The sequence below is a fragment of the Callithrix jacchus genome, chromosome 14 (assembly GCF_049354715.1).
Source record: "Callithrix jacchus isolate 240 chromosome 14, calJac240_pri, whole genome shotgun sequence".
Taxonomy (NCBI): domain Eukaryota; kingdom Metazoa; phylum Chordata; class Mammalia; order Primates; family Cebidae; genus Callithrix; species Callithrix jacchus.
The window spans coordinates 12,732,958-12,757,888 of record NC_133515.1 but is presented as its reverse complement, the minus strand read 5'-3'; the positions used below and the strand labels follow the sequence as shown (position 1 = coordinate 12,757,888).

Here is a 24,931-nt window from a genome sequence, read left to right as displayed (position 1 = left end):
CCGCTCAGGGCGGGGCCGGGATCGGCGGGGCCGGGGTCCCCGGGCCGGTCTCCGCTGCTGCGGTGTCCGCCCCCAACCCGGCGCGGGTATGGAGCTCGGTGGTCGTTGGGGCAGAAGCTCGACCCCGAGGCTGGTCTCGGAGGCCGCAGAGCTGCCACAGGATCGGAGGACAGGAACAGAGGCAGAGGCTGCTGACTCGGGTGGCGTCCGAGCCCGCCGCTTCCTGCTCTGTCTCTACTTGGTGGGCTTCTTGGTGAGTGCCAGCGTGGGGCTGGGGGCAAGGGCTGACTGTTCGGGCCTTGGGACCCAGGCGGTTCTTGGAGCTCCCGGGTGTGGGAACCCGCAGTCCGCTTGATGGGTACCTCACTACCTATCAAGCTCTCCTCTTATCCCATCACCCGCTTTACACTGCTTTATTGACCCTTGCGCTTTCGCTTGCACCCTGGTTCGCGGAGCCTCTGCCCTTCCCTGCCTTTTATGAAGCCCTGGTACCAGCTTCAGGTGTGGCCAGGTGTTAAATGCTGTGGCAGGTGCAGCTTTTGTAGGGCGAGGAACACGGGCTTGGGCAAGCTTGGAAAAGCCCAGTTGCTTAGCTGCTGCTGGTGCGGCAGGGACATGCTGGGTTTTTTTTACCACAACAGGCAGGGGAGGCCGCTGTTGACCCCGCTGGGACAGAATTAGGCATATTTTCACTAGGGTTCTTGGTTGACTAGAATATTAAAAAATGCAGATCAGAGTGAATTGTACCCATCTGCCTTTCGACAAATTGTGTGCCTCTCACAGTATAGGTTTAGTTTCATCATAACGTGTGTGTGTGTGCCTGGTTTGCCTTTTACCAGAACAGGCAGGGGAAGCCGCTGTTCTCACTTGCACGAAATTGGGTGCATTTTCTCTAGGGCTCTTGGTTGACTTGAATGTTTAAAAATGCAGATCAGAATGAATTGTACCCGTCTACCTCTGGACAAACGGTGTGCATTGCACAACATAGGTTTGGTTTCATCATGGTGTGTGTGTGTGTGTGTCCTGGTTTGCTCCCTGAGTGCTAACTTCCCATGTAGAATGGAAAGTTTAGTAAACTGATTCATGGCATTTCTGAACACCTGCCATGTGGTAGTTGTGGAGCTCCACTATTGTAATCCACAGTTCTGCCACCGAAGAATTTAGCCTTATAAGTTAGCTGATGTTGGTAGTTTCTGGGCCATTATATGCAGGAACCCTAGATCTACCTCGCACTCCTCCCTTTCCAAGGCTAGGCCTAGTTCAGTAGCCTTGGGTGTGAGCTAATCCAGTGTCTTGAGGGCAAAGGGAGCTGAAGTAAGTGTCAATGGGAAAAGGCTGCCTTCTGAGGCCTTCAAGATGGTACCTTATGGCACACTGCCCTGGAAAGGAGGAATTACCATTTTCTGCCCAGATGCAGGTCAAGACCACCACTTCTCCCAGTCTCATGCACTCTCCATGCCCCCACCTCCATGCAAGGTGTTCAACAGTTGACAGCAACTCTGTTGAGTTAATAGTTAAGACCACCATGAAAGCATGTTCACCAAGTTGCTGCAAATGCAGAAGCACAAGGCCCTCAGGGAGGGTGGCATTTTAGAGAGGATCTCTCTGCCTCTAGGGCCATTGCAGGACCCATCCTCCAGCTCCATGCCTTTAACTTCAGAGCCTGGCACTCCTTCTGACTACTACTATTCCTTTCATCTCTTTATTAGTTCATTCTCAGTGTGGAGATGCTGCTTCTACTTTTCAGTGTAGTCACCTAGAATTCACAACCAGTGAGTATGGGTGGTTTTTGGAGAGGAGTTGGCTGCCATCCACCCTTGTTAGATAATGGGTCCCAAGCTACTGCTGTCCTGTCTCAGAAGGAACTTGGACTGGTTCGGCCAGATGACAACATTTGAGCCCTTACTTGGAAAGTCCAGTCTAGGGCTCAGAGAATGTGGAAACTAACGTGACCTAGAATTCAAAATAGTTTGGATATTACAATAAAACAAAGCAAACCGCAGATCATTTGTTAAAGTCAGCCTTCCAATACAGATTTGAATATTCACAGATTCTCATATGTTTTCTTTATGCTGTGCACTTGACAAGTCTAATCTAGCAAGCCTGACACAGAATTTCAATAACTTTAATAATGGATTCAAGAGAACCATCGGTGTCTCATATCTTAAGAGAAAAATGTATAGTTTCCCAAAAATTGAGAAACTAGGGATTTTTTTTAATGGAAAATACTGTAAACAAAATACATGAAGCTTTATATGAAAGTCATATAAAGCTACCTGAAAGGTGATTGTTAGGTAACATCTAAGGAAGATTATATATAATTTAGTTATTATTTTTGACATATTTAGGGATGTAGAGAACTCTGAGACTCTTGGACAAATGGTTTCTGATTGGTAGAGTAAGGGAACAAGATTGGAGAAGTCATTTGCCAAATTGTTCTGCTTTAGCAGTTATCTGTACTTCCAGGTTTTAATTGATTTAGGAGGGAAGACCAAGATGACCGTTGAGGCCTATTTTGTTTAGGATGCTTAGATGGTGATGAGATCTATTATTTCAAACACTTTTTTTCCTCCAGATATTTGATGACATTTGTTTTCCATCCCATCAGCTTTATTCAGCTTTATTCATTTTTCTTGAGGTAGTCCAGTAATCAATACTTACTGGGGCTCCTACCCTGAAAAGAGTCCTGAAACTTTTGAGTGTATATATTCATCAATTTTTATTGAGAAATGTTGATGTTCAGTAAAAAGTTTAAATGGCCCCTTCTGACGTCTTTTTATAAGTGGTTATATGCACATGACCAGTTGCCAAATGCAGTGATTTTGAAGAAGCTATGAACTCAGAATCAGAAAGGAGTTGCCTTTTATAGGAAAGGAGAAGACCATTAGAACAGAACTTCCCAAGAGGAAAGATTCAGTGGCCAGGCTCCTTTGAAGAATATAGTCTTTTTCAGACTCAGCAAGTGCTAAAGTAATACCAATCATCAGTTATTACTTTTGAGTCTATATTTTCATATTTACCTTCCATAGCTCTGTTGTAACCGAGCTAGTCAGAAGGAACACGCCATGCTCTGAGTTCCAAATTAAGAGTCCTTTATTAGCTGGCCACCCGAAGACGGCTAATGCTCAAAATTATCTGGCCCCAAGAAGAGGCTTGATTTCCCTTTATACCTTGATTTAGGTAGGGGAGGGGGAGCCTAGCTGAAGCTGAATTTTACAGAAGCAGAACAAGCAAGTTAGATAAGGAAGCTGATAACCTGGGGGCAGGAGGTTTCCAGGATTTTTGGTTGCCAAGGGTATTTCCATACAGTCATCAAGGGGGATAGCAGGGGGAACTTTCCATACAGTCAATCACCAGGGAAGGTATTCACAATAGCAGGTAGACTTGCCAAGCAGGATGCAGTTAGGATGGTTACAGGTACTGTGAATAGTGTGAAGCACTCTTAAAGGTTCAAAGCTTTGAGTGCAGCATGACTCAGTAATGCACCTGAGGGGGTCGAGGCAGGGAGGGAGAGACGAGAGAGAGCAGCTAAGATGGAGTCAGGCAGGTTAGTACAAGTTAGGTTATTACAGATCTCAGCCTCTTGACCTGAATATTTCTCTTCATCTCTTATTCAGGATAACCATTTTATTAAATGGTATGTTATACTGAAAAATTTTTTTTTGGAAAAAAAATTGTTATTGGACAATCGAGTTTCCTTTTTCAAAAGATCCTGAAGATTCAATAGGTGGCTGGTGTATTATGAGTCTTTTAAATGTAAACATCAGTGGGCTAATGAGATGCGAAGCCCAAAAGAAATTGACTCCGACCCAAAGGACATTTTAAGTAATCGCAATATTGAAATAATAAATCATCACTCTGGCAATGTAATTTTAATAGTTAATTATAGTCACTTGATATTAGATAACAGGGCCGTCTAAAGATGTAACCATGGAAAAGCCCACTGAAAAAGTATGTGGAAATGTATGTATCTATAGTTATATGAATGCACACCTACCAGGACAGGGAAGGGGGAACAAAAGATTAACTCTGAGCTCAAGGAAAATATCTATTTCATGGGAGTTTGTTCTTTCCAACTAACCAGGTTTATGAGAGAAGGAATTCAGGTTGGGTATAATGAAAACTCTGTGTGTGCAATGTTTTTTCTCCCCCTAAACCGACTGTAGCGGGTAACTTAGTGAAGTGAGAATAAGAACAAAATTAAAGGAAAAATTAACAGTCTGTCTGTTAACTCAGAACACCTAGCACAAAGGGTTTGTACTTATCACCAGAAGAAGGAAGAAGACATGTTTGAGCTTATATGGTTTTTTCAGGCCTTTCTGAAACCTTATGCCACTTAATGCTCTTCATACTTCCACCAGGCAGGTATTACTCTTCTCCCAGCACTGAAGTTTGGTAACTTTAAGTAACTTTTCAAAAACACATGTTGAGTAAGTGATGGAGCTGGAATTGAGAACTGTCAACCTGACCCCATTCACTTTCTGTGCCTTAGCTGCAAAAAACTGGCCTTTCTCCAATACACCAACTTTCTCTTTCCTTCCTGCTTTACTGAGCCCTTTATAAACCTCAGGTCCTAAGACAACCACTTTCACCAACTCCAGAAGGAAGTGTATATTTTTAAGCAAGTGCTGGTTCACCAATGAATACAAATTATGACTGCATTTTTTTTTTTCCTAATGATTCATTCTCAGAAAATTTGTTGTTTTTTTTTTTTTTTGTCTGTTTTGTTTGAGGAACTTCTGTAGCATATCCTCCTTGAGTGTAAAGTTAAAATGTATCCCAGGTCACACCAATCCAGGCATTTGCAAGTGGCTGCGGATTTGTATGGCATGCTATGGAATCAAATTTTAATTTCTTATGTATTTAAAATTTTAGATGTTGGTTTTACTTTTAAATTAGTTTACTAGTTTGAAAAAAACTAATTTGAGTCCATCAGCATTTATTTTGTTTCAGGATTTGTTTGGTGTCAGCATGGTTGTGCCTTTATTGAGCCTTCACATCAAGTCCCTTGGAGCAAGCCCAACAGTCGCTGGAATAGTAGGTGAGTGGTCAATACTGCTCATTTTTAGAGCACTGAATTTTAAATCCTCCGAGTCAAGTACCTGAAAACAATTCAGTCTTGTAGCCAAATATTATCCAAAGGTAAATGGGAAATGAAGTAACACAAATTTCCAGAATATTTTAAAATATTAGCCTACAGCAAATGCAATTCCTTTTTTTCTAGACAACCTATGTTCAGAGACATTTTGAGGTTTGAGTGTTTACCCATGTCTCATGCTACTAGTGGCAACAGGTATTTATGGAGCCTCTGCAAGGAACTGGCTGTGAGTGTAAGAGGGTGGGTACATGTGGACTCCTGCCTACAGGAACCCTTAACCTAAGGTGAGAGACCGCGGAAACATAATCTACGTAAATTACACCTTGTGGAAAAGGGTTTGGGTGAACATTAGTCAATTAGTTGCAAGCTTCCCACACTATCACCAATACATCATGGAGACTGTAGGGTTTCTCTGCCTGTGGAGCATAAAAATTCCATCCAGAAGTCATTGATTTACCAAAGAGCCAAGAAATAGGGCTTAGAACTATGCTAACCAGTGAAAAATTATTGAGACTAACAGCTCTGGATCATTCACAAGATCAAGAATAAGCAGGTGTTTGCGTACAGTTTCGTATATATTTGCTAGTTCATGGTCCATGCCATGATTTGTATTTCCCTTGACAAATACACTTGGAATTACACTGGACCACCCAGCAGCCTGAAGGTTTTTGGTAAAAGCAAATGGGGCATGTTGCATGATAATGGAGGTTAAAAAAACTCTGTGAAACCTTGTAAGTTCTTGATAAAATTAAATGATTTTATAAAACCATAAAATGTTAGAGACAGACAATGTTAAAACTTTAAGGCTTAGGATTTTTCCGGAATTTAAATTTCTGTTCCCCTGAGTACTCTCCATGCTGTTCCATAAGTTGAAGCTACACAGTTCTCTTGACGGAAGGACAATCATACAGCGTACATAAGGTCACCTTTTGCCTTTATTCTCTCCCATTTATCCTCTATTTTTTGAAAACCTTTTATTAAAAATTGTATTACTTCCATTTTTCCAAATAGAAAAATAAATGATGTGAGATTAAAAAGAAAGTCCCCCTCCCTCTTTCCTGATGTTTTCTGTATAATTGTTATTACATGAATCCATTTCTGTGGTAAGTCTAGCTGATTTTATTGATTTGTTTTTTACAGGCTCCTCCTATGGCATTTTGCAACTCTTTTCTAGCACGTTGGTGGTAAGTTATCTTCCATTTGGTAAAACATAATCACGTGTCTCATCCATCACAGATGTAGTAAAATTGGGGGCTTTAAGTTTACCAAAAAGTGATAGATTTGGGATGAAAAGACCTTTAAATTATAATATATTCTTCCTATAATTCCCTGCTAATACTTTATAGACAAAATATAAACAAAAGTTGTTAGCAATTTTATTATTTGTTTCACTTCATTGATAGTGATCAAATCTCTTTCTATTTCTGCTATTCTATTCAAAGTTGTGTATTTTGAACTAAGTAAAAGCTTTTTTATGAGACTTAAGTGTATAAACAGAAGGGGACATTTGGATTGGCTGATTGTATATATATCTGCAGCATGGAGTAGAAAGATCCAGAGGGGCCTAGGCATAGTGGCCTACACTTGCAGTCCTAGCTACTTGGGAGGCTAAGGTCAGGAGCCCAGGAGTTCAAGTCTAGCCTGAGCAACATAGCAAGACCCTGTTTCTAAGAAATAAAAGAAAAAAAAAGAAACAAACATTCAGTGGTGACCTTGTCACTGCCCTACTTTTGACCACTCAGTTTGAATTTCAGAGACCTTACCTGATCGTTCCCTTCTTTCTCCCTGTGCAGTCTACTGTGATCACTATGGTCCAGAGACCTCGGTGTCCAGTGGTCCAGGCGGTTCAGTAGTCAGTTTAGTCTCACAATTGATCATTAGTGACTTTGGTCTCAATAGCTGGCCTGGGGGGTCTCACAGTTAATGAACATGAACTGTACTTATATTTCCCAAGAGTTGCTTCCTTGTAAAATATATTTTTTAAAAAAATTGAGTCAGATTTCATAATAAATTCTTAAGTAAACAGCTACTTCCTGATTTATCTTTTATTGAAGTCTTTCATGTATTAGATTTTCCATAATGATAATAGTTTTAGCCTCATTTAAACTTTATAGTAACCCAGCAAACTAGTTTGGTATCTTCCTTTTATATTGAAAGAAATTATGACCAATGAAGACCCACATAGTTTAATTTGACTAAGCCACCTAATCTCAACGTTCAGACTCTAAGCCCGTATTATTTCTTTTCGAAGCGCCATCTGTCATTGCCTTAATGATATACAAAGGTAAATAGGTAACTAGAGTTATCAGATTATACAGGAGAGCCATCCACTTGTTTGTTGGGTAGAATGTCCTACTGTATGTTCTTCCTTGTGAGAGAAAAGTTTGGGTTACATCGTAATAAACACCTTTTTTGCTTTATTTGTAAACTCACTCCCAAAATACCTGATGTGTGTATCTGTTAGTGCTCTTAGGCAACAGTGTATGTTAATTCTTTAAATGCGTTTCTCCTCCTGGACTCTGGCCTTCCTGAGATACAGACCAGGCTTACTTGCTTAATTTATTTTTACATTCTTACTTATCAGAGCACCTGGCAATAGTTAGCACTTTTATGAATGTGATTTTTTATCGCTAACTATGACTCTACCCTTTTTTTTCAAATTCTTCTTTGTTGTTTTATGTTTGTACGTACATGGAACATTTCATATGTCCTTTAGCTGAAATTTAATAAAAACCTTTCTTAGAAAGGCTTAAGATACAGAAATGCCCAGTTAAAATTTTCTTTTCAACCCATACTCTTGTAAATATGTATTTTAATTATAAATTTTACCAAACAGTTTTCAATTTTGAGAACATCTTTATAAAGAAAAAGGATGTTCTGTCAGATTTGGCTAATGTTTTAAAATAAATGTATTTTAATAAAAATGATGCATTTATTAAGTACCTATGTGTCAGTCCCTGTTTTGAGAACTTTATTTCCTCTAATCCTTACAATAACCAGCCTCAAAGGGTGGTTGTAGGTTTTTAATGACTCATTTTATATTAAGCACATAGAAAGTGTTGAGTGGGGAAAGTAATCTCTGAGGCAGACATTATCTTTATTTCTGTTTTACAGTCTCTCAATATGTAGAGAGCCTGAGGCATAGAGAGGTTAACTCATATGTACGAGGTCATGGTGGAAGGCATCATGAGTTCAGTGCTAAGACCAGGCAGCCAGGCTCAGGGCCCAGGGTGTAATTCCCAGATTATACCACTGCCCTGTGAATACAAAGAGGCTGGTGACCCTTTCCCCAGATCAAAAGAGTGTGGGGAATTTCTAAAATTCATCGAAATGAAAATTGGGGAGTAGGATTGAAGACATCTGTAGGAGGATGACAGTATTTTGGAAAATATACCTTCAAAATATTTTATAGAAGAAGTTTACATCCTTATATAAAGGGATCTTTTGGGTCCTTACAAAAAAGATAAACATATCAATAAAATTGGGGAAAGGGTATGAACAGGTACACTGGCAATTAGCAAGGAGGAGTTGCCTGCTGAGATTCCTTCCATGGTTAGTAGAGACGGTAAATAATGGTTGTGGAACATCACTGAGGAAGGAAGGATGCAGGAACCAGCCTCAGTCACCTCCCAGCTAGGACTAATGGAGACCAGCCCATTGTACTGGAACTGGGAGTCATCCAGGGTTTCACACAGCATGGGGGACCCTGTTCTTGACCCTTTTACACACTGCTCCATTGATAGTATAGTGTTTAGTAATTGTTGGTTTAAGGCAGTGACTTTTTTCAGAACCTCAGTATGTGAAATGGCAGGTTTCCTCCTGGGCTACTTCTGTGGTCTTGCTCAACATCCTTACTTGCATAAAGAATGTTGAGAAGGGAGGTATACCTGGCAAGTCTCTGAGGCTTCCCAAATGTGGGAATTCTAATGGGCAGAAATGCAGGTTTTTTTGCTTCTCTCGAGGAAATGCAAATAGTACACAAATTTTTTACAATTGTCAGGAAAAAAGGCAAACATAATTTTAAAAGACGCTGCTTAACAAATCTGTAGATTTTAAACATTGACAGTAACAATGCTGGTTGAAATAGGGAGAAATGGAGATTGTTACTGTTCTAATTACATTGTATATGGGATTACAAATCTTTCCGGAGAGTAATTGGTCAGTATGTGGCAAACGCCTAAAAAAAAAAAAAATGCCTGCATAGAATTGGAGCAACTCCAATTGTAGCAATTATTTCTTAGGAAATTTTAAAGGTATTTGTGGAGAGTTTGCTATGAAAATACTTACTATAGCATTACTTATATTTTTGACAAATTTTTAAAGAGTAAAAGTCTAACAAAATGATTTGTTAAATAAATATTGGTACATAGTGGAATAAGAAATATGATTAATGGTAACAAAGGCAAATTATTATATGGAATGATGTTTAAGTCATATTAAGTAAAAAAGCAAGTTACAAAATCGAGTGTACTATATGACCATTTTGTTAAAATACAGGTACATTTGGGATTATGAGGTATTTTTATATTCTTCATTTTGTTTTTCAGTCGTTTCTAGATTTCTAAAAATTGTACATGTATCTGAAGAGTATAATCATATAAAATCATGAGAATAAAGACGATAATGAGGCTTATAATTAATACTTTATCATCTTTCCAGCCTTTCTAAGCTACCAGATCATCACACTTTGTTTGTTTGTTTTTGGACAAAGAAAAATACGTTGTGTTTTTCCATTCACCGTGTGTGAAGATTAGAGAAAATAACTTACTCTGGCCAATGGCATCATGGAATTCAGCATCTGAGGATCTGACACTGAATCTTCTGATGTTTTCCCGCGGTCACTTTGTTTTGATCATTTGCATGGTAATGGTTGTTACTGTGTAGAGTCCAAGGACTTTTTCTTGCTTGCTCTCCTCAGGGCTGCTGGAGCGATGTGGTGGGAAGACGGTCTTCCTTGCTGGCATGTATTCTACTCAGTGCCCTGGGCTATCTCCTTCTTGGAGCAGCCACCAATGTGTTCCTGTTTGTCCTGGCTAGAGTCCCAGCAGGTGAGGGGTGTGTGTGTGTGTGTGTGTCTTATTAAAAAAAATCCCTGTGTGTGTATGTGTGTGTGTGTCTGTGTGTCTGTATATGTGTCTTCTTATTAAAAAAAATATCCCTGTCTCTTTCTTTGTATGTAAAGCCTGTTCCTGCTGGACATTGCCTCTTTGATAAGCACTTACATAATGTGTGTGTGTGTGTCTTCTTTTAAAAAAATATCCCCTCCTCTGTCTTTCTATGTAAAGCCTGTTCCTGCTGGACATTGCCTCTTTGATAAGCACTTACATAGTGTGTGTGTGTGTGTGTGTGTGTGTGTGTGTGTGTGTGTGTGTGTCTTCTTTTAAAAAAATATCCCCTCCTCTGTCTTTCTATGTAAAGCCTGTTCCTGCTGGACATTGCCTCTTTGATAAGCACTTACATAAAGTGCTAATTACAATGGCAGTTGTGACTATAACTGACACCAGCATCTGCTGGCCATTGAATATTTGGCACAGGTCAGGCTTTCTGCTATATTAACAAAGCTGGAGTTGTACTTGATGGAGCCCCTTACCCCTCAGAGCCTGTCAGTGTGAATGATCACACTACTGTATTGGGACTTGTCTCCTTCCTGTTGATCTTGCTCTGCATTCAGTCAGTAAGAATTTGTTAAGTTCTTTGACCAGCACAGAGGTTCCTGTTCTCTCCCTTGGTGAGCCTGTAGTTTTGTAACTGGGCTTCCTGACATCACATTAGGATTCACCTCTTTTGCTTTCTGTGGCCTTCTTCCGTCTGTCAATTGCGGGGACATTGGGATTATGATACAGTAGCTCATGAGCTAGTTTGTTGTTTCCAGACTGGTCTGGACTATTTTTAACATTTTGAATTAGCTTTTTATTTTGTCCATTTTTTGAAACACCACCTGTGAATGCCAGGTAGTGCTTGGTGGGTGGATTATTCCTGTAGAAGCATTGTTCTCTTTTGCCATTCTTAGCAATTAGAGGAGTTTCAGTGTCTCTCTCTCACTGTACCTGTCAGAGCATTGGCAGGCTTTGCTACCCTGGTCAACACGTCTGAGGCACTGGGTACCATCCTGTGTTTAATTAAACTGCTTGCTTTTAACTGACTTCCCAAATAAATAGAGCATCAAATAACTCATTTTAACGTAGAAGTGTTCAGCTGGTTCACCTGGGATTTCTACACCCATTTCTGTGGAATGTATACTTTTTTCATTTGCTCTAAAAGTCTGCAGAGTTCAGCCCCAAAATTCTTACCATGCCTTTTTGTTGAGCGGAAAATGCTTTATGAAGGGCTTTGCTTAAATGTCGTTCAGTTGTCTTTACAAAACCCAGCACACACAAAATTCAATCGATAGCTATTGCATGTGCATCTGATATTGAATAGTGTGTCTTTCTACAGTATAACACCCTCCACCATTCAGTGCTATGTGCTATTCATAATTCTAAAGAAGCCGATGGGAAAGATGAATAAGAACCTAGAGTTATTACAAAATGCATAGAGATTCATGGGGAGGATTAAAATGTTTTACTTAATAGGAAATGAGCCTGGCTTAAGTAGTGAGAGTTCTCTTATATGAACAGTCACTATAATCTTCTCAAATGAGAATTATACATAAAAACTTCTCCTTGCCTACATAACCTCCACGGTGTTTATTGGTCCGTGATCAGGAGCGAGCCATCGGGGGCTTCACAGGGTTCTGCTTCACAAAGTCAGTTGTGGATTCAGACCTTTGTGTCCTAAAAATGAGCACCTGACTTTGAGTCAGTGCCTGAGGTTGAAGTGCCTTAGTTGGATGCCTCATTTTTGTTTCTACTCTGTCCACCACCCCACACTCTGAAAAACTAGAGAAGTTGAGGCTGGGTCATTCATGGGATATTCTTACCACAGTCCTCTTCCCTCGTGTATGTAAAGTGAACTTGACATCAATACAGTTTCAGAAACAATTACAGAATTCCTGCAAGACCTATGGGAATCACGTTCTGGCCCAGTCCTCTCTGATGTTTCAAGAAACAGGTCTCGAGAGAATCCGTCTGCCTAATTCCAAAAGGATTTATACATGTGCTTCCCAGAGAGGCTGGCTATCTATCAAGCACCCAGCCACACTAATTTTGAGGCAGAGCTGGGATAGGTTAGTAGGACGAGTGCGTTGAAGCACTCGGCAGTGGCCCAGTGATGTGCAGAGTGAGACTGCCTGTGGGAGATGATGGAAAAACGCTGTGTCATGTCATACTTGCATCATTCACGCAGATCCGCCGATGGCATTTATGGAGTTCCTACTATGTGTTGATCAAAACAGTGGGCTGCTGTTACCAGAATCTGTCAGCATGTTTGCAAGTATGGTTGTTCTGCACATGGGTTTCTGGGGACAAAGAAATCAAATCCATCTGCAGAGATAGGAGGAGTATAGTTGTCAGGCACTTTAATTTCTTATTAGAAGTTATATGACAGCATTCAGTTTGTTCAACAAATTCACAGGCCTCATACTGGTATTGGTCTCGATACTGGTTCAATGGTGGTGCTATCAGATTTCTACTCACTCCTTGTCCTCTCCCCAGCTCCGTTTCTCTGTTCCTTGGTTTATCCTTATTGTCAAGATTAGGGCTCGCCATAGAGTAGGCATGCAGTAAATATTGGCTCAATGAGTAAATGTGTAAAGAATAACTTGCTACATGGAAGCCACCATGAAATGCAGTTGGGTAACTGGGAGACACTTGGGATGTCATGACAGGAGGTGGGCAGGCTGAGGGCTGAGGGACTTGGTGGCCAGAGATAAGGTGATCGACTAGGATCAGGGTGCTAGGCCAGGAGTAAAATTATGATGGAACGGGCAGACCCAAGAGGTTCAAAGAAAATGAAAACCAGATGCACCAGTGGCATGGTGGTGAGCGTAGCTGCCTTCCAAAGGTGATCGATTAGGATCAGGGTGCTAGGCCAGGAGTAAAATTATGATGGAACGGGCAGACCCCAGAGGTTCAAAGATAATGAAAACCAGATGCACCAGTGGCATGGTGGTGAGCGTAGCTGCCTTCCAAAGAAGATGGGATCAGAACTCTGTCAGGGATAGAAGTTAAGCACAGGATCATGAGTGAGATACTTGTGGTCTAGAAAAAGTTACAGAGCATGTTTCTCATCCCCTTGCAGGTATTTTTAAACACACTCTCTCCATCTCAAGGGCTCTGCTTTCTGATCTGGTTCCAGAGAAGGAACGACCACTTGTAATCGGACACTTCAACACAGCCTCAGGTGTGGGCTTCATCTTGGGCCCCGTGATCGGTGGCTATCTCACTGAATTAGAGGATGGGTTTTATCTCACAGCCTTCATCTGCTTTTTGGTCTTCATTCTCAATGCTGGTAAGTTGACAGTCATGAGAAGACTGTTTTGTGTATTCATACTGACCAATATACCCACTTTTCTTTCTTTCAATTCGTTTTTTTTAGAATGGATAGACTCATCATCCAAAAACGAAAGTCATTTTGAGAAACCTCCCTAGTGTTTTCCATAGTGGCCAGTACCAGTTTACACTTACACCCACAGTGTGCAAGAGTTCTCTGTTGTTCACATCCTCATTAACACTTACCTTTTAAAAATGTGTCTATATTGGCCCTCCTGACATGTGTGAGGTGATTTCTGATTGTGGTTTTTATATGAATTTTCCTGATCATCTGTGACATCGAGCACCTTTTTGGAGAAATGCGTATTCAGATTTTGTGCCCATTTTTAAACAGGGTTTTTTTTTTTTTGTTTGGTTTGGTTTTTTGGGCTATTGAGTTGAAGGAGTACCTTGTATAGTGTGGATATTAACTCTTTATCACATGTATGATTTATAAGTCATATCCACTGTGCATGTTACTTTTTGCTTTACAGATTGTTTCCAGGTTGCTGTTTCACTTTACTGATTTGTTTCCATTGCTGTGCCGAAGCTTTTTAGTTTTAGGTAGTCCCATTTGTCTATTTTTTGTTTGTTTGCCTGTGCTTTTTTTGTTATATCTAACAAATCATTGCCAAGGCCAATTTTAAGAAGCTTCTACCTTCTCTTTTACAGTATCAGGTCTTATGTTTGTCTTTAATCCATTTTGAGTTGATTTTTATCTTTAATCCATTTGAGTTGATTTTTGTATGTGGTATGAGGAAGTAGTTAATTTTATTCTTCTACATGATAAATATTTTGGTTGTAATTTAAAAGGGAAATCTTTTATTTGTAATGTATTTAATATAAATTTAAATACAGTTATGAAAGTAAAAAAGAAAGACTATGCCATTTCCTGCTATAGACTCCCGGTGGCCTCCATCATGATAATGCACATGCCTCACAGCTGGCATGGTGGTAGGTGATGGACAGACCCTGCCCCTCTCTCTGCTTCCCTATATGCATTCTGGCCACACTGGCTTGCTGATTGACCATGTGCATGCCAGGCTTATTTCCATCGGAGGGCTTTATACCAGGCCAGTCCTCTACCTGCCACATTCATCCCACATCTTTTATTGGCTCTCTCTTTTCTTCACTGAAGACTGAAGTATCTGCATCTCTGACCATTCTGCCTAAAATAGCTAAATTTTCTTCATAACATTCCTGAAATTATGTTATTAATTTATTTTATTGCTTACATTGTGTTTGTCCCCCCAAATCAGGAGGCAGACTCCATGAGGGAAGAGGTTTGCCTGTTATCCCAGCATTCTGGGAGGCTGAAGCGGGAGGATTGCTTGAGCCCAGGAATTTGAGACCAACCTGGAAAAGATAGTGAGACCTTGTCTACAAAACTTTTTTTAAAATTAGCTAGGCATGGTGACACATAACTGTAGTCCCAGATCCTCGAGTGGCTGAGGCAGGAGGACTGTGATCACAGCACCACATTCCAGCCTGGGTGACAGAGTGAGACCTGTCTCACATACATACATACATATAAACATACAGACACACAGATGCACGCGCACACGCGCGCGCACAGGACTATGAGCTCCTTGGATGCAGGGCTAGTTGCTTAAAATGTCTTTCATCTTCTTTGCTTAGAGAGTGATGCATGGCTGGCCCTTGGATAAATGACTTCATAAACAAGAGAATTTATGCTAGGCAATTTTCCTTACATTTAATGATATTGTACTTTACTGCAGCTTTTTGAATCTTCCTATTCAGCGTTCTGTTTTGCATGATGACTTCCATGTTGGGTTAGGATGTCAGACTCAAGAAGCAAAGTTCATGAGCTTATTCTCAATCCTCACAGAAATGCATGATGATTTTTTGCCGGGAATTTACTTAACCTGTAACTTAAATCAGGAGGGATAGCCTGATGGATTCACATAAACCTAGATAAAATAGTCTCAAATACATGCCCCGTTGATGTGGCCAGGTTATCTTCACATATAAAGAAAGGTACATAAATATGGATTCACTCAAAATTGAAAGTCAGCACATAACAAAGAAATGGGTTATGGAGTTCTATTTTGCATCCTTCAACATAGTGCCATTTAATATGTTGCCCTGTCTTAAGCCTGTAAATGGGTGGAAGCAGTTAGGAAAACATTTTCACTGAAAGTGTTCCCAACTACAACGGCTTAAAGAGAGACTTGTTTTTATCATGTAAGATATCTGGGGATAGGCAGGCTGGGGCTGACAGACTAGCAGAGGAGGAGTGGAAAGATGACCCGGCCAGATGGCACACAGTGTCCCACCGAGGGCTTTGGCCATTGAGTCTAGTGAACATAATATTGTGCTGCTGTTTTGTCCCAGTCTTGCCATCCTTTCCCTGTCCTGCAATGACTATAGCTGTTTTCCTCAAAGCTTTTACTCTTTTAGCTTCTTATATCCTCCTCTGATCTGCCACTTTGCACGGAAAGCCTTTTCATCGTGATTCCTGTTCTTATGGTTACAAACTCAGAGCTCTGGAGTCCAACAGACTTGGGTTCAAATCCCTGTTGTGCCAGTTTTTAGTGTGACTCTTGGGCAAGTTGTCTCCCGTTTTTTCATCTATAAAATGGAGTAACAAAACACATAGCCTGGTTATGAGAACCGTAAGAGGTTCTGCTTACAAGCAGCTTACCCCAGTGCCAAAGGTAGGATTTCATAGACCTTGTCTTGTTTGTTAATATTTTCCTAGCTTTTCACACTGAAGTACTCCATGAATATTGATAATTGGACAGATGGATGGATAGATGGATAGATTGCTTATAGTAAGCACTCAACAGATGTTGCCATCATCATCGTCATTTTAATTTTAATTTTTTTAATCAGCAATAATTCTTTCACATTTTTGTCAATGTTCTGTATACTGTTCAAGGGCCCTTTAAGATTAAATTATTAAAAGTCCAGATCCACGTTCTCATGTGTTTGGTTTTCTGTCATATATTTGTCTATGTCCAAAGCACTTAGACGATATTTGGAGAAACGACACACAAATGAAGTTGGTGAAAACAACATAAAGCAGGAGTGCATAGCCACTGGTCTGAGTTGAAGTTTTAAGTGCTAAAGAACTGAAAAAACAGTAGGGTAGAGTTTGGAAAGATGTCCTAGAATGGCAAGTTTGAATTTAGTCTTAAGAACACTTTTGGACATGAATTTGCAAGAGATAACAGGCAAGAATGTGCTAGTCCTATGAGGACAGAGGTGGGATCATCTGAGTATCAGAGCTGCTGTGTCAGGTTGTATATGTTGTGGTATATGAGATTGGTGCCCCCTGAGGTTTGCAGGTGTGACCTGGACAAGCAGTAAATGACCCTAATTCAGGGCAGATCCAAGTAGGTGCTTCCCAGGGAGAGTGGTCAAGCTGTACCTGCTCACCCATCAAGCCAAGGCAGGCTATTGCATATGTAGCAGCCTGTGCTTGCCCCAGCATGGCCCTCATACCACAATCTGGTTGCATGGTTTCTTATCTGAACCCCTTTTTAGGTTTTAGTGTGTTGAGTACAGTGTTTTCAGAGGCCTCATCTATGGTAATATATTTCTATATTAAGCACTTAAGCACTCCATGAATATTGGATGTCTAGATGGTTAGATAGATGGATGGATGGACAGATAACTAGACAGAGAATTACAAAGTTAATGAGGAATTTAAATTTATAACAATTTAAATATGAAATGATGCGATGTAGAAAACCATCATAGGTTTTGAGCTGGGAGAAAGCAGTATTTTGTAGGTATTGTGGTGTTCTTTTTTAAAGGCAAAGAGTCTTTTGCCAGAATCCTGATGTCAGAATAAAGCTATAGGAATGGTGAAAAACTGGATACAAAAATACAGACTAGTAAGTGTAGTACAAAAATATAGATTAGTAATCTAACACAAATACTTGTCCCTTCCCCAACGAGGTAGTGTATGGATTCGGTGCATTCAGATACTTTAATGGGTTTCATGCCATTTTAACAGGTCTTGTTTGGCTCCTTCCGTGGAGGGAAGCAAAACCAGGCAGTACGGAGAAGGGCCTACCATGGCGAAAGACTCACGTGCTGTTGGGAAGGAGAGCCAGGGCCAGCGAGAAAGCTGCCTGGCCCTGGGTCAAAGTGGTGTTGGCCTTGCAGAACATGAAGAACCTGCTGTTTTCTGAAATGTGGGACATATTTCTGGTGCGCTTGCTGATGGCTGTGGCAGTCATGCTGTACTACAGTAACTTTGTCCTGGCCCTGGAGGAGCGCTTCGGGTTGCGGCCCAAGGTGACAGGCTACCTCATCAGTTACACCAGCATGCTGGGAGCCATGGCTGGCCTTGCCCTGGGGCCGATCCTACGGCTGTATAAGCACAACTCGCAGACCCTGCTGCTGCATTCCAGTGTGCTCACCTGCACACTGCTGCTGCTCTACTCCTTAGCCCCCGCCATAGGTGCAGTTGTCATCTCCTCCACTCTCCTGTCCTTCTCCACTGCCATCGGCAGGACGTGCATCACAGACCTCCAGCTGACCGTGGGCGGGGCCCAGGCCAGCGGCACACTCATCGGCGTGGGGCAGTCTGTGACTGCGGTGGGCCGCATCATCGCCCCTCTCCTCTCGGGGATTGCCCAGGAGCTCAGCCCTTGTGGTCCCCCCAGTCTGGGCGCTGCATTAGCCTTAGTGGCCATTTTCATAATGTCTCTAAACAAACCACACTTTAATGGTGATGGGAATGGTAAATTAAAAAGTGAATAGATGGATTTGGACAAAACAAATTAGAATCAAAATTTGAGGCAGTTGAATGAGGGCCAGAGGCCATAATGAGAAGGGCACTTTGGAAAGGGTTGGGGTGGAAGGGAAACATTTCCAGGTAGGTGTGAGCTGTTGGGTGTCCAAGTCAGCCCCTGGCCATACAGCTACGCCAAAAGGAAGATCAGAAGTCACAGAGGCTCACGGGAAGGTTAAGACTGGAGTGAAGCTTTTCCAAGGGGAGCATATTCAGCATTTACCTGGAAGTCTCTTCTTCCCATCTGAGTCTCTTCTTCCTGTCTGGGCTAATGAGGTTACATTTTTCAAGAGTGAAGAAACTACCTACAGGGTAGGGAAGTGATGGTGGAGTAAAAGAACATGATACATGGAGGAAGAAACCATTAGCATTTTCTTACTAAAAAATAGGGTGACATGTCAGTCAAATTCTGATTAACTGGAACTTGAGTTTCCAGTTAAATTCCATACACTGGGAGGGAGTTTTCTATCAAAATCCTGCAAATTGAAGAAGCTATTTTATTAGAAGCAGTCTGTGGCTTCTCAAACCTGCTTAAAAATTAGATACTGACCTCACCTCCAGAGATGATTCAGTGGGCCTGGGCGGGGCCAAGAAATCCATGATGTTTTGTAAGCACCACTGGCACTTTCTCATGGCAGTAGAAAAGACCACACTGAAACTGCTGATTTTTATTAAATACATAGGCTTGGCCGTTTTTACACAGCTGACTAAATTTGGACTCTTAAAATTACTGTTTGTAATCACAATGTGTTACACCTGTCCCAGCTCTCAGCAGTTGTACTACATGATGGAGCAGCAGGTCCTTGGGGCCTGTTCCCTGTGCTCTCCACCTCTGAGAGCCCAGCTTGCTCTGAAGTTGAACTAAACCACCTAGATGCTGGGCATGCCAGTCTGCTCCTAGAAGCCTGGAAAGTCGGGTTGCATCCTTCTGGTGCTGACAGAACCCAGTGGTGAAGCCAAAGCATAGGAATGCTTTTAAAATGAACCGTTTATGCAGAATAAGGCTCAGGTGGCATGTCAGAACAGAAGAACTTCATGCTACTGTGTCTTGTGTTAAGAATCATATCCTTTATTTTTAATTTCATGCCTGCAAAGACAAGCATTCTGTTGATCAACAGGGAAATATTTTGGTATGCCATTTCTCATCTAAGCTGGAGTTCCATATACAGTGTCCAGGAGCCCACAAGAGGGAGAGGCCCAGACAGAAGGTGAACGTAGCCTTGCAGGGAGACATGCACCAGGCAGGCTGGCCGTTGGGATTACATCAAGTACTAATTAAAGTTACTTAAGGTGCCCCCCAACAGGCAGCTGAAGTTCACATTCCTTTTACTTTTCTTAATTAGTCCACTAGGATGTTATGCCTGTTTTCAACTTAACACATGCATAATTGTAAATATTTTAGTACACTTCAGTAATTTGTCATATCTTTAATTGTTTGTAAAGCAGGAAACATTTCTGTATTTTAGAAGTCATGGAGTAAAATCAAATACGATAAATAATTGGAAGTATGTTATAGTTTGAAGATAGTCCTTTTTCCTATCTGGCTACAAGAAGAAAAAAACGGACTTGTGATTAGGTTTTACAATGGTGAACTTTTATGGAAGTGTTAAATGCTTTTGAGGAGACCATAATATTAATATATAAAATGACCTTGCCTTTAAGGAGCAAACAAAATGTCATGGAGATTAGACTCAAAAGGCAATAAGCAAGGGTTTATGCAATGAAGTAGAATTTTAGAAGAGTTTGAATCTCAAAGCTTTCTTCACTCTCAGAAATAGGCAAGTTTCTTAAAAGCTCTTATAGTCTTGTTTTTATTTTTAAAATTGTAGCACTTTATTTTTGAAGTTTAAAAAATCCATAAACTTAATGAGTCTTTATAATCATACACATGAAAATATTAAAAACAAAAGACTGATCTTATAGAGAAACACGTTACTCTCCAGTAGTGACTTTAGTATTTTGTTACGTGATATTTTGTAGGTACACCTTTTCTCATGACCCCTTTTACATTATTTATTGTCTTGCTATTCAAAGTGTGACCCAGAGACCAGAAGCATCAGCACCACCTGGGAGCTTGTGAGGCCTGTGGACACTCAAGCCCCAGCTCATATGTGTTGGAGACCAGTTTAATAAGATACCTAACTGATTTTTTGCACAGTAAAGTTTGAAAACCCCCGGTTTAATGGGTAGTATTTGTATCATTTATGGAGTATAATCTCAGGGAAATTAAATCTGCTCAATTAACATTTGTGGTGTTTCATTTTTTAAATTCTCTTGAGTAACTTGTTTTTTGAAGTGTCAGGCTGAGCCACAGGAAGTTGCTATTTTGTGAATCAAAAATATCTTCATAGGGTTCAATATTCTATGGAATCTTATTCTGAAATATTTGTGAAGGAAATGGTACCCTTTCCAACATTCTGCCAGCTATGATTGCTGGGGAGCAGGTCTCCGGGCTTTGGGTTCCATAGAATGGAAGATATGATTCTGCCCTCATGTCTAGAGGGATGAATAAAATTCTGAAAAGGCACAGGGTGTGTCTGGCCACAGGAATCACCTGCAAGACTCCAAACCCAAGCTGGGTTGCCCCTTGGGGAGTGAATTCTGCAAGAGTTGCGCCTGGGGGCCAACAGAAGGAGCTGTTTTGTATCCTGCCTGCTTGCCTTAGACTATGGGAACGTGACTCTTGAAGCACCTTGTGTGTTTCTGTGCACATCTGGAGTTGGGAATCACTGAATTAGATCAAGAATGGGTTCATCCACTGCACTCGGGTTGAGTTTGTATTGACTGGTAAAGGGGAACAATGGAAGAGATCCTGCGGTAGAGTGCTCCGAAGACCATCCTGTTTAGAAAGAGCTCTCCAGCCACAGTGAATAGGATTAACTGGAGACCCAAGGAGCAGTCTGGACTTTGGGGCAGTAACTTAAGGGTGGTCCTGGGGAGAGCTGGTAGCAAGTACAGGGACAGCAGGCAGAGGTTGTGGCCCTCAGGACAATTGCAAGAGAGGCTATGAGTGATTCCCAAGTGATGAGTGTGCAGCTTTGAGGAATTTCAAAGAGTTGCTTGACATCTTCCTGAAGACACTTCTATAAGATATTTAGAAATCTGTCAGGAGTGAGAATCAGTCCAGTCTGAGAAAATTTAGGCATTTGGGCAACTGCATTCAGAAAACAGCTATTTATTTGGAATGCATAATAGCCATGCGTGAATCTCCATACTTCTTTACCCCCAAAAGCTAACTTAACAATAGCCTTTATGAAGCCTCTAAAACAAGGTTACCACAGATTTAGCTGGGATGGTGTATAACACAGCTTTTCTTGGAACAGGTTGATGAATTAAAATAACTTTTTTTCAGCCCTAATTTTTTTTTCTTGAACTTGCCAGACACATGATAATTTTCTTCAATAATAAAACTTTATAATTGTAATGAAGTACTATCATATTCTAATAAGGTGTATTTTTAGAACTTAGTATATCTTCCACGTTTTCACTCGTAGGCGGGTAATGAACAATGAGAACACATGGGCACAGGGAGGGGAACATCTTACACTGGGGTAAATTAGGAGGTTGGGGGCCCAGGGGAGGGGAGGGACAGGGGGGTCAGGGAGGTTGGAGAGGGATAACACTGGGAGAAATGCCCAATGTAGGCAATGCAGGGATGGAGACAGCAAACCACCATGGCATATGTCTACTTATGCAACAATCCTGCAGGATGAGCACATGTACCCCAGAGTTTAAAGTACAATTTAAAAAAAGTTATTGGTGTATATTGCCACATATTTCAATTCAGGATCCAGAAGTGCTTTGAAAAATGTAATCTCCAGTATGCTAGAACACATCTTACTGGTATAAACAAGACTTCCGCTTTTAAAACCAAATACATAATCTGACAGTGATGGCCAGTAAATGGAGGACAGTTGATGAACAATGCAGGGGTTAGGTTGCCAAGTCCCTAAAACAGTAGGAAATTTGATTGTAATTTTTGACTCTCTCAAAACTTACTACTAATAGCTTACTGTTGACAAGCCCTACCAACATCATTAATTATATACTGTATTTTTACAATAAAGTAAGCCAGAGAAAAAATGTTAAGAAAAAGAAAATATTAAGTGGAAATGCGATCATCATAAGGGTCTTCATCCTTGTCATCTTCACTTTGAGTAGGCTGAAGAGGAGGAGGGGAGGGATTGATCTTGCTATCTCAGGAGTGGCAAAAGTGGAAGAAAATCCCCATTTAAATGGACCTGTATAGTTCAAATCTGTTATTGAAGGGTCAACTGTAGTTTTAAGGTAACATCACACAGTAGAATTTATTTCTAGTTAAGCAGATGCAAATGTTTAGATCCTTCATTTTTCCCAAACAGGTATCTATCTAAACACCATTTTATAGATAACTGTCTTATTAAGACAATAAAAGCAAAACTTCTGTTTTCCTGACTCAATATAAGAAACATTGCTGATTCTTCTATTTATTTGAGATGGAGTCTCACTCCGTCGCTCAGGCTGGAGTGAAATGGCGCAATCTTGGCTCACTGCAACGTCTGCTTCCAGGTTCAAGCAATTCTCCTGCCTCAGCCTCCCAAGTAGCTGGGACTACAGGCAAGTGGCCAATTTTTGTATTTTTAGTAGAGACAGGGTTCCACTGTGTCGGCCAGGCTAGTCTCAAATGCCTGACCTCAGGTGATTCAACCACCTCGGCCTCCCAGAGTGCTAGGATTACACGCATGAGCCATGGTGCCTGGCCACTGATTCTTATTTTTAAAAGTGACTTGAACACCGTTTGTATCATTCCTTCCAGGGAGAAGATAATTATAAACATTAAGGAAGGAGTGTTAATTGTGGCTAGTAACTTATACAGCATAATAATAAAAGGTAAGGATCTTGTTTGAACAAAGAATTGTATTTTGATCAGTCTTTGTTTAAACTATACTGCATCTTGATAAATACAGTTCTTTTCTCAAAGCCTCCACTGTGGTTTCAGGAAGAAAGTGGTTAAAATATCTATTAATGATCGCAACTTACAACATGGATAGGAGACAGTCTTCCTTCAGGTTTACCAAAGAATCTTCATGCCATTTTGAATAGTTGAGACTCAGCCTCTTATCCAGACTGAGAACTAGTTTTTGGTGATAGCTTACCTACCTAAACCTATCCCAAGTTTGCTTAATGAAATTGAAACCACATGAAATATCCAAGGCAAACATGATAAAGGTGTTCTGCTGCTGACTCAGGCTGGACCCTTGTGGGTCTGTATGTACATGACGAGGTAGGTGTTTGCCGTGAGAAGTCTGATCTGTGGAGCTGAAGCACAGGCCTGGCCATCACAAAGCCCAACATCTGTTTGGCCCCATCTGTGATGTCACTGACAAGGATGAGCATTTTCCTTGGGTCACTTTCAAAGTACCTTCACTGTGCATCTCTTTGGCATGAATAACACCGAAAGCATACTGAGCTGGAACTGCCATTCAAAATAACTTTCCAGCTAAAGGTTGGGCCTTAAACTAGAGGTCCAACAGTAAGACATAATTATGGTAGCAAATCTATTGTTTATTAATCAGATACCAAACTATGTATTCATGGAAACCTAAAATTTGGTGTGTTAATACACATCTTTTTATAATCTTTAAAAATTATTTGGTAAGGCGATAATTGGAATTAACTATTTTTCTTTAGGTGTGGGAAGGAAGTATTGTATTTCAAAGCATATACCATCTTTGAGCCCTTTTTAGAGCCTTTTTAGATATAAAACTTAGTGAACCCATTAAAATGTTTATTCCTCTGACACTGTAATGAGGTAGCCTAGTTTGAGATATATGGATTTAGAATTAATAGAATTGAAATTTTTAATACTTTGAAGTTCTTACCTTTCAAGAATTCTAGCCATCACAATCCCATTTAACACAAATGAGAGTGGTTTCATACATAAATATAAAAGCTGGGACTGTTCTGTTTTCATGTATGTATCATTTTCTCCATTAGCGATTAAAGGTTTACATGTGATTTAATATTTAAACTTCGGCAAGATTTTTCACAGAAACAGGAAAAATTTCCTTCATCCATGTACATACACAAAATTTGTTTGGTACGCAGGGTTTTCCTAACTGGATACAAAGAGCTTCATCTAAATTAGAAATTTAATCTCCAGTCATACTTATGACTCAACAGAAGCCAATAAAATAAGAAATGAGAAAAATGTTTGAATTTTTAATTCAAGATGTTTTGTTCCAGAAATCAGAAAAACCACAGCCTCTGTGGCATTCTGTCTGCTGGGCAGCTCGTGGAGTGACATTTCCGTACCCTTCAGTAGGAGAACAACAGATTCCCATACAACCTCTGCACATACTGAAAAGTCTTGACGTAGGTTCTGAACCATTCAAAATAATCCATATGCTGTGTAGATTGAAAAGTTGATAAAAATCCATTCACAGTAGATAGATTAACTCTACATCTAGAAAAACTCATTTCCTGACCATGTGGTTAAGAGAATGAAGCTATTACTTATTAGCTATACCTAGAAGTAGTAAAATATTATTTTATCTGAAAAGGTGCAGGAAATGAGAAAAGGAAACAAAAAGAATCAAAAAATGATGCACCAACGTGACACTGAGGTGGGTCTGCAAAGCCCCCATCTGCATGTTTGAGCTGCACACCTCCAGGGTG

The 24,931-nt window shown here is 40.6% G+C and overlaps 1 protein-coding gene across 1 annotated transcript; it reads left to right on the top strand.

Moving 5' to 3' along the window:
* Window positions 1–8: 8 nt before the first annotated feature.
* Window positions 9–20,518, top strand: SLC67A2 (solute carrier family 67 member 2). Its single transcript, XM_002757461.6, has 6 exons — window positions 9–253; window positions 4,954–5,041; window positions 6,239–6,282; window positions 10,017–10,146; window positions 13,277–13,486; window positions 17,492–20,518. The coding sequence occupies exons 1-6, from the start codon at window positions 89–91 to the stop codon at window positions 18,241–18,243; spliced, it is 1,389 nt and encodes a 462-aa protein (XP_002757507.3). The 5' UTR covers window positions 9–88; the 3' UTR covers window positions 18,244–20,518.
* Window positions 20,519–24,931: the final 4,413 nt, after the last annotated feature.

Excerpts from the sequence above, each read along its gene's own strand:
- SLC67A2 (XM_002757461.6), top strand. The coding sequence starts at position 89 with ATGGAGCTCGGTGGTCGTTGGGGCAGAAGCTCGACCCCGAGGCTGGTC. Across the intron at positions 6,283-10,016 it reads TCTTTTCTAGCACGTTGGTG|GGCTGCTGGAGCGATGTGGT; the intron begins GTAAGTTATCTT and ends TGCTCTCCTCAG. Across the intron at positions 10,147-13,276 it reads CCTGGCTAGAGTCCCAGCAG|GTATTTTTAAACACACTCTC; the intron begins GTGAGGGGTGTG and ends ATCCCCTTGCAG.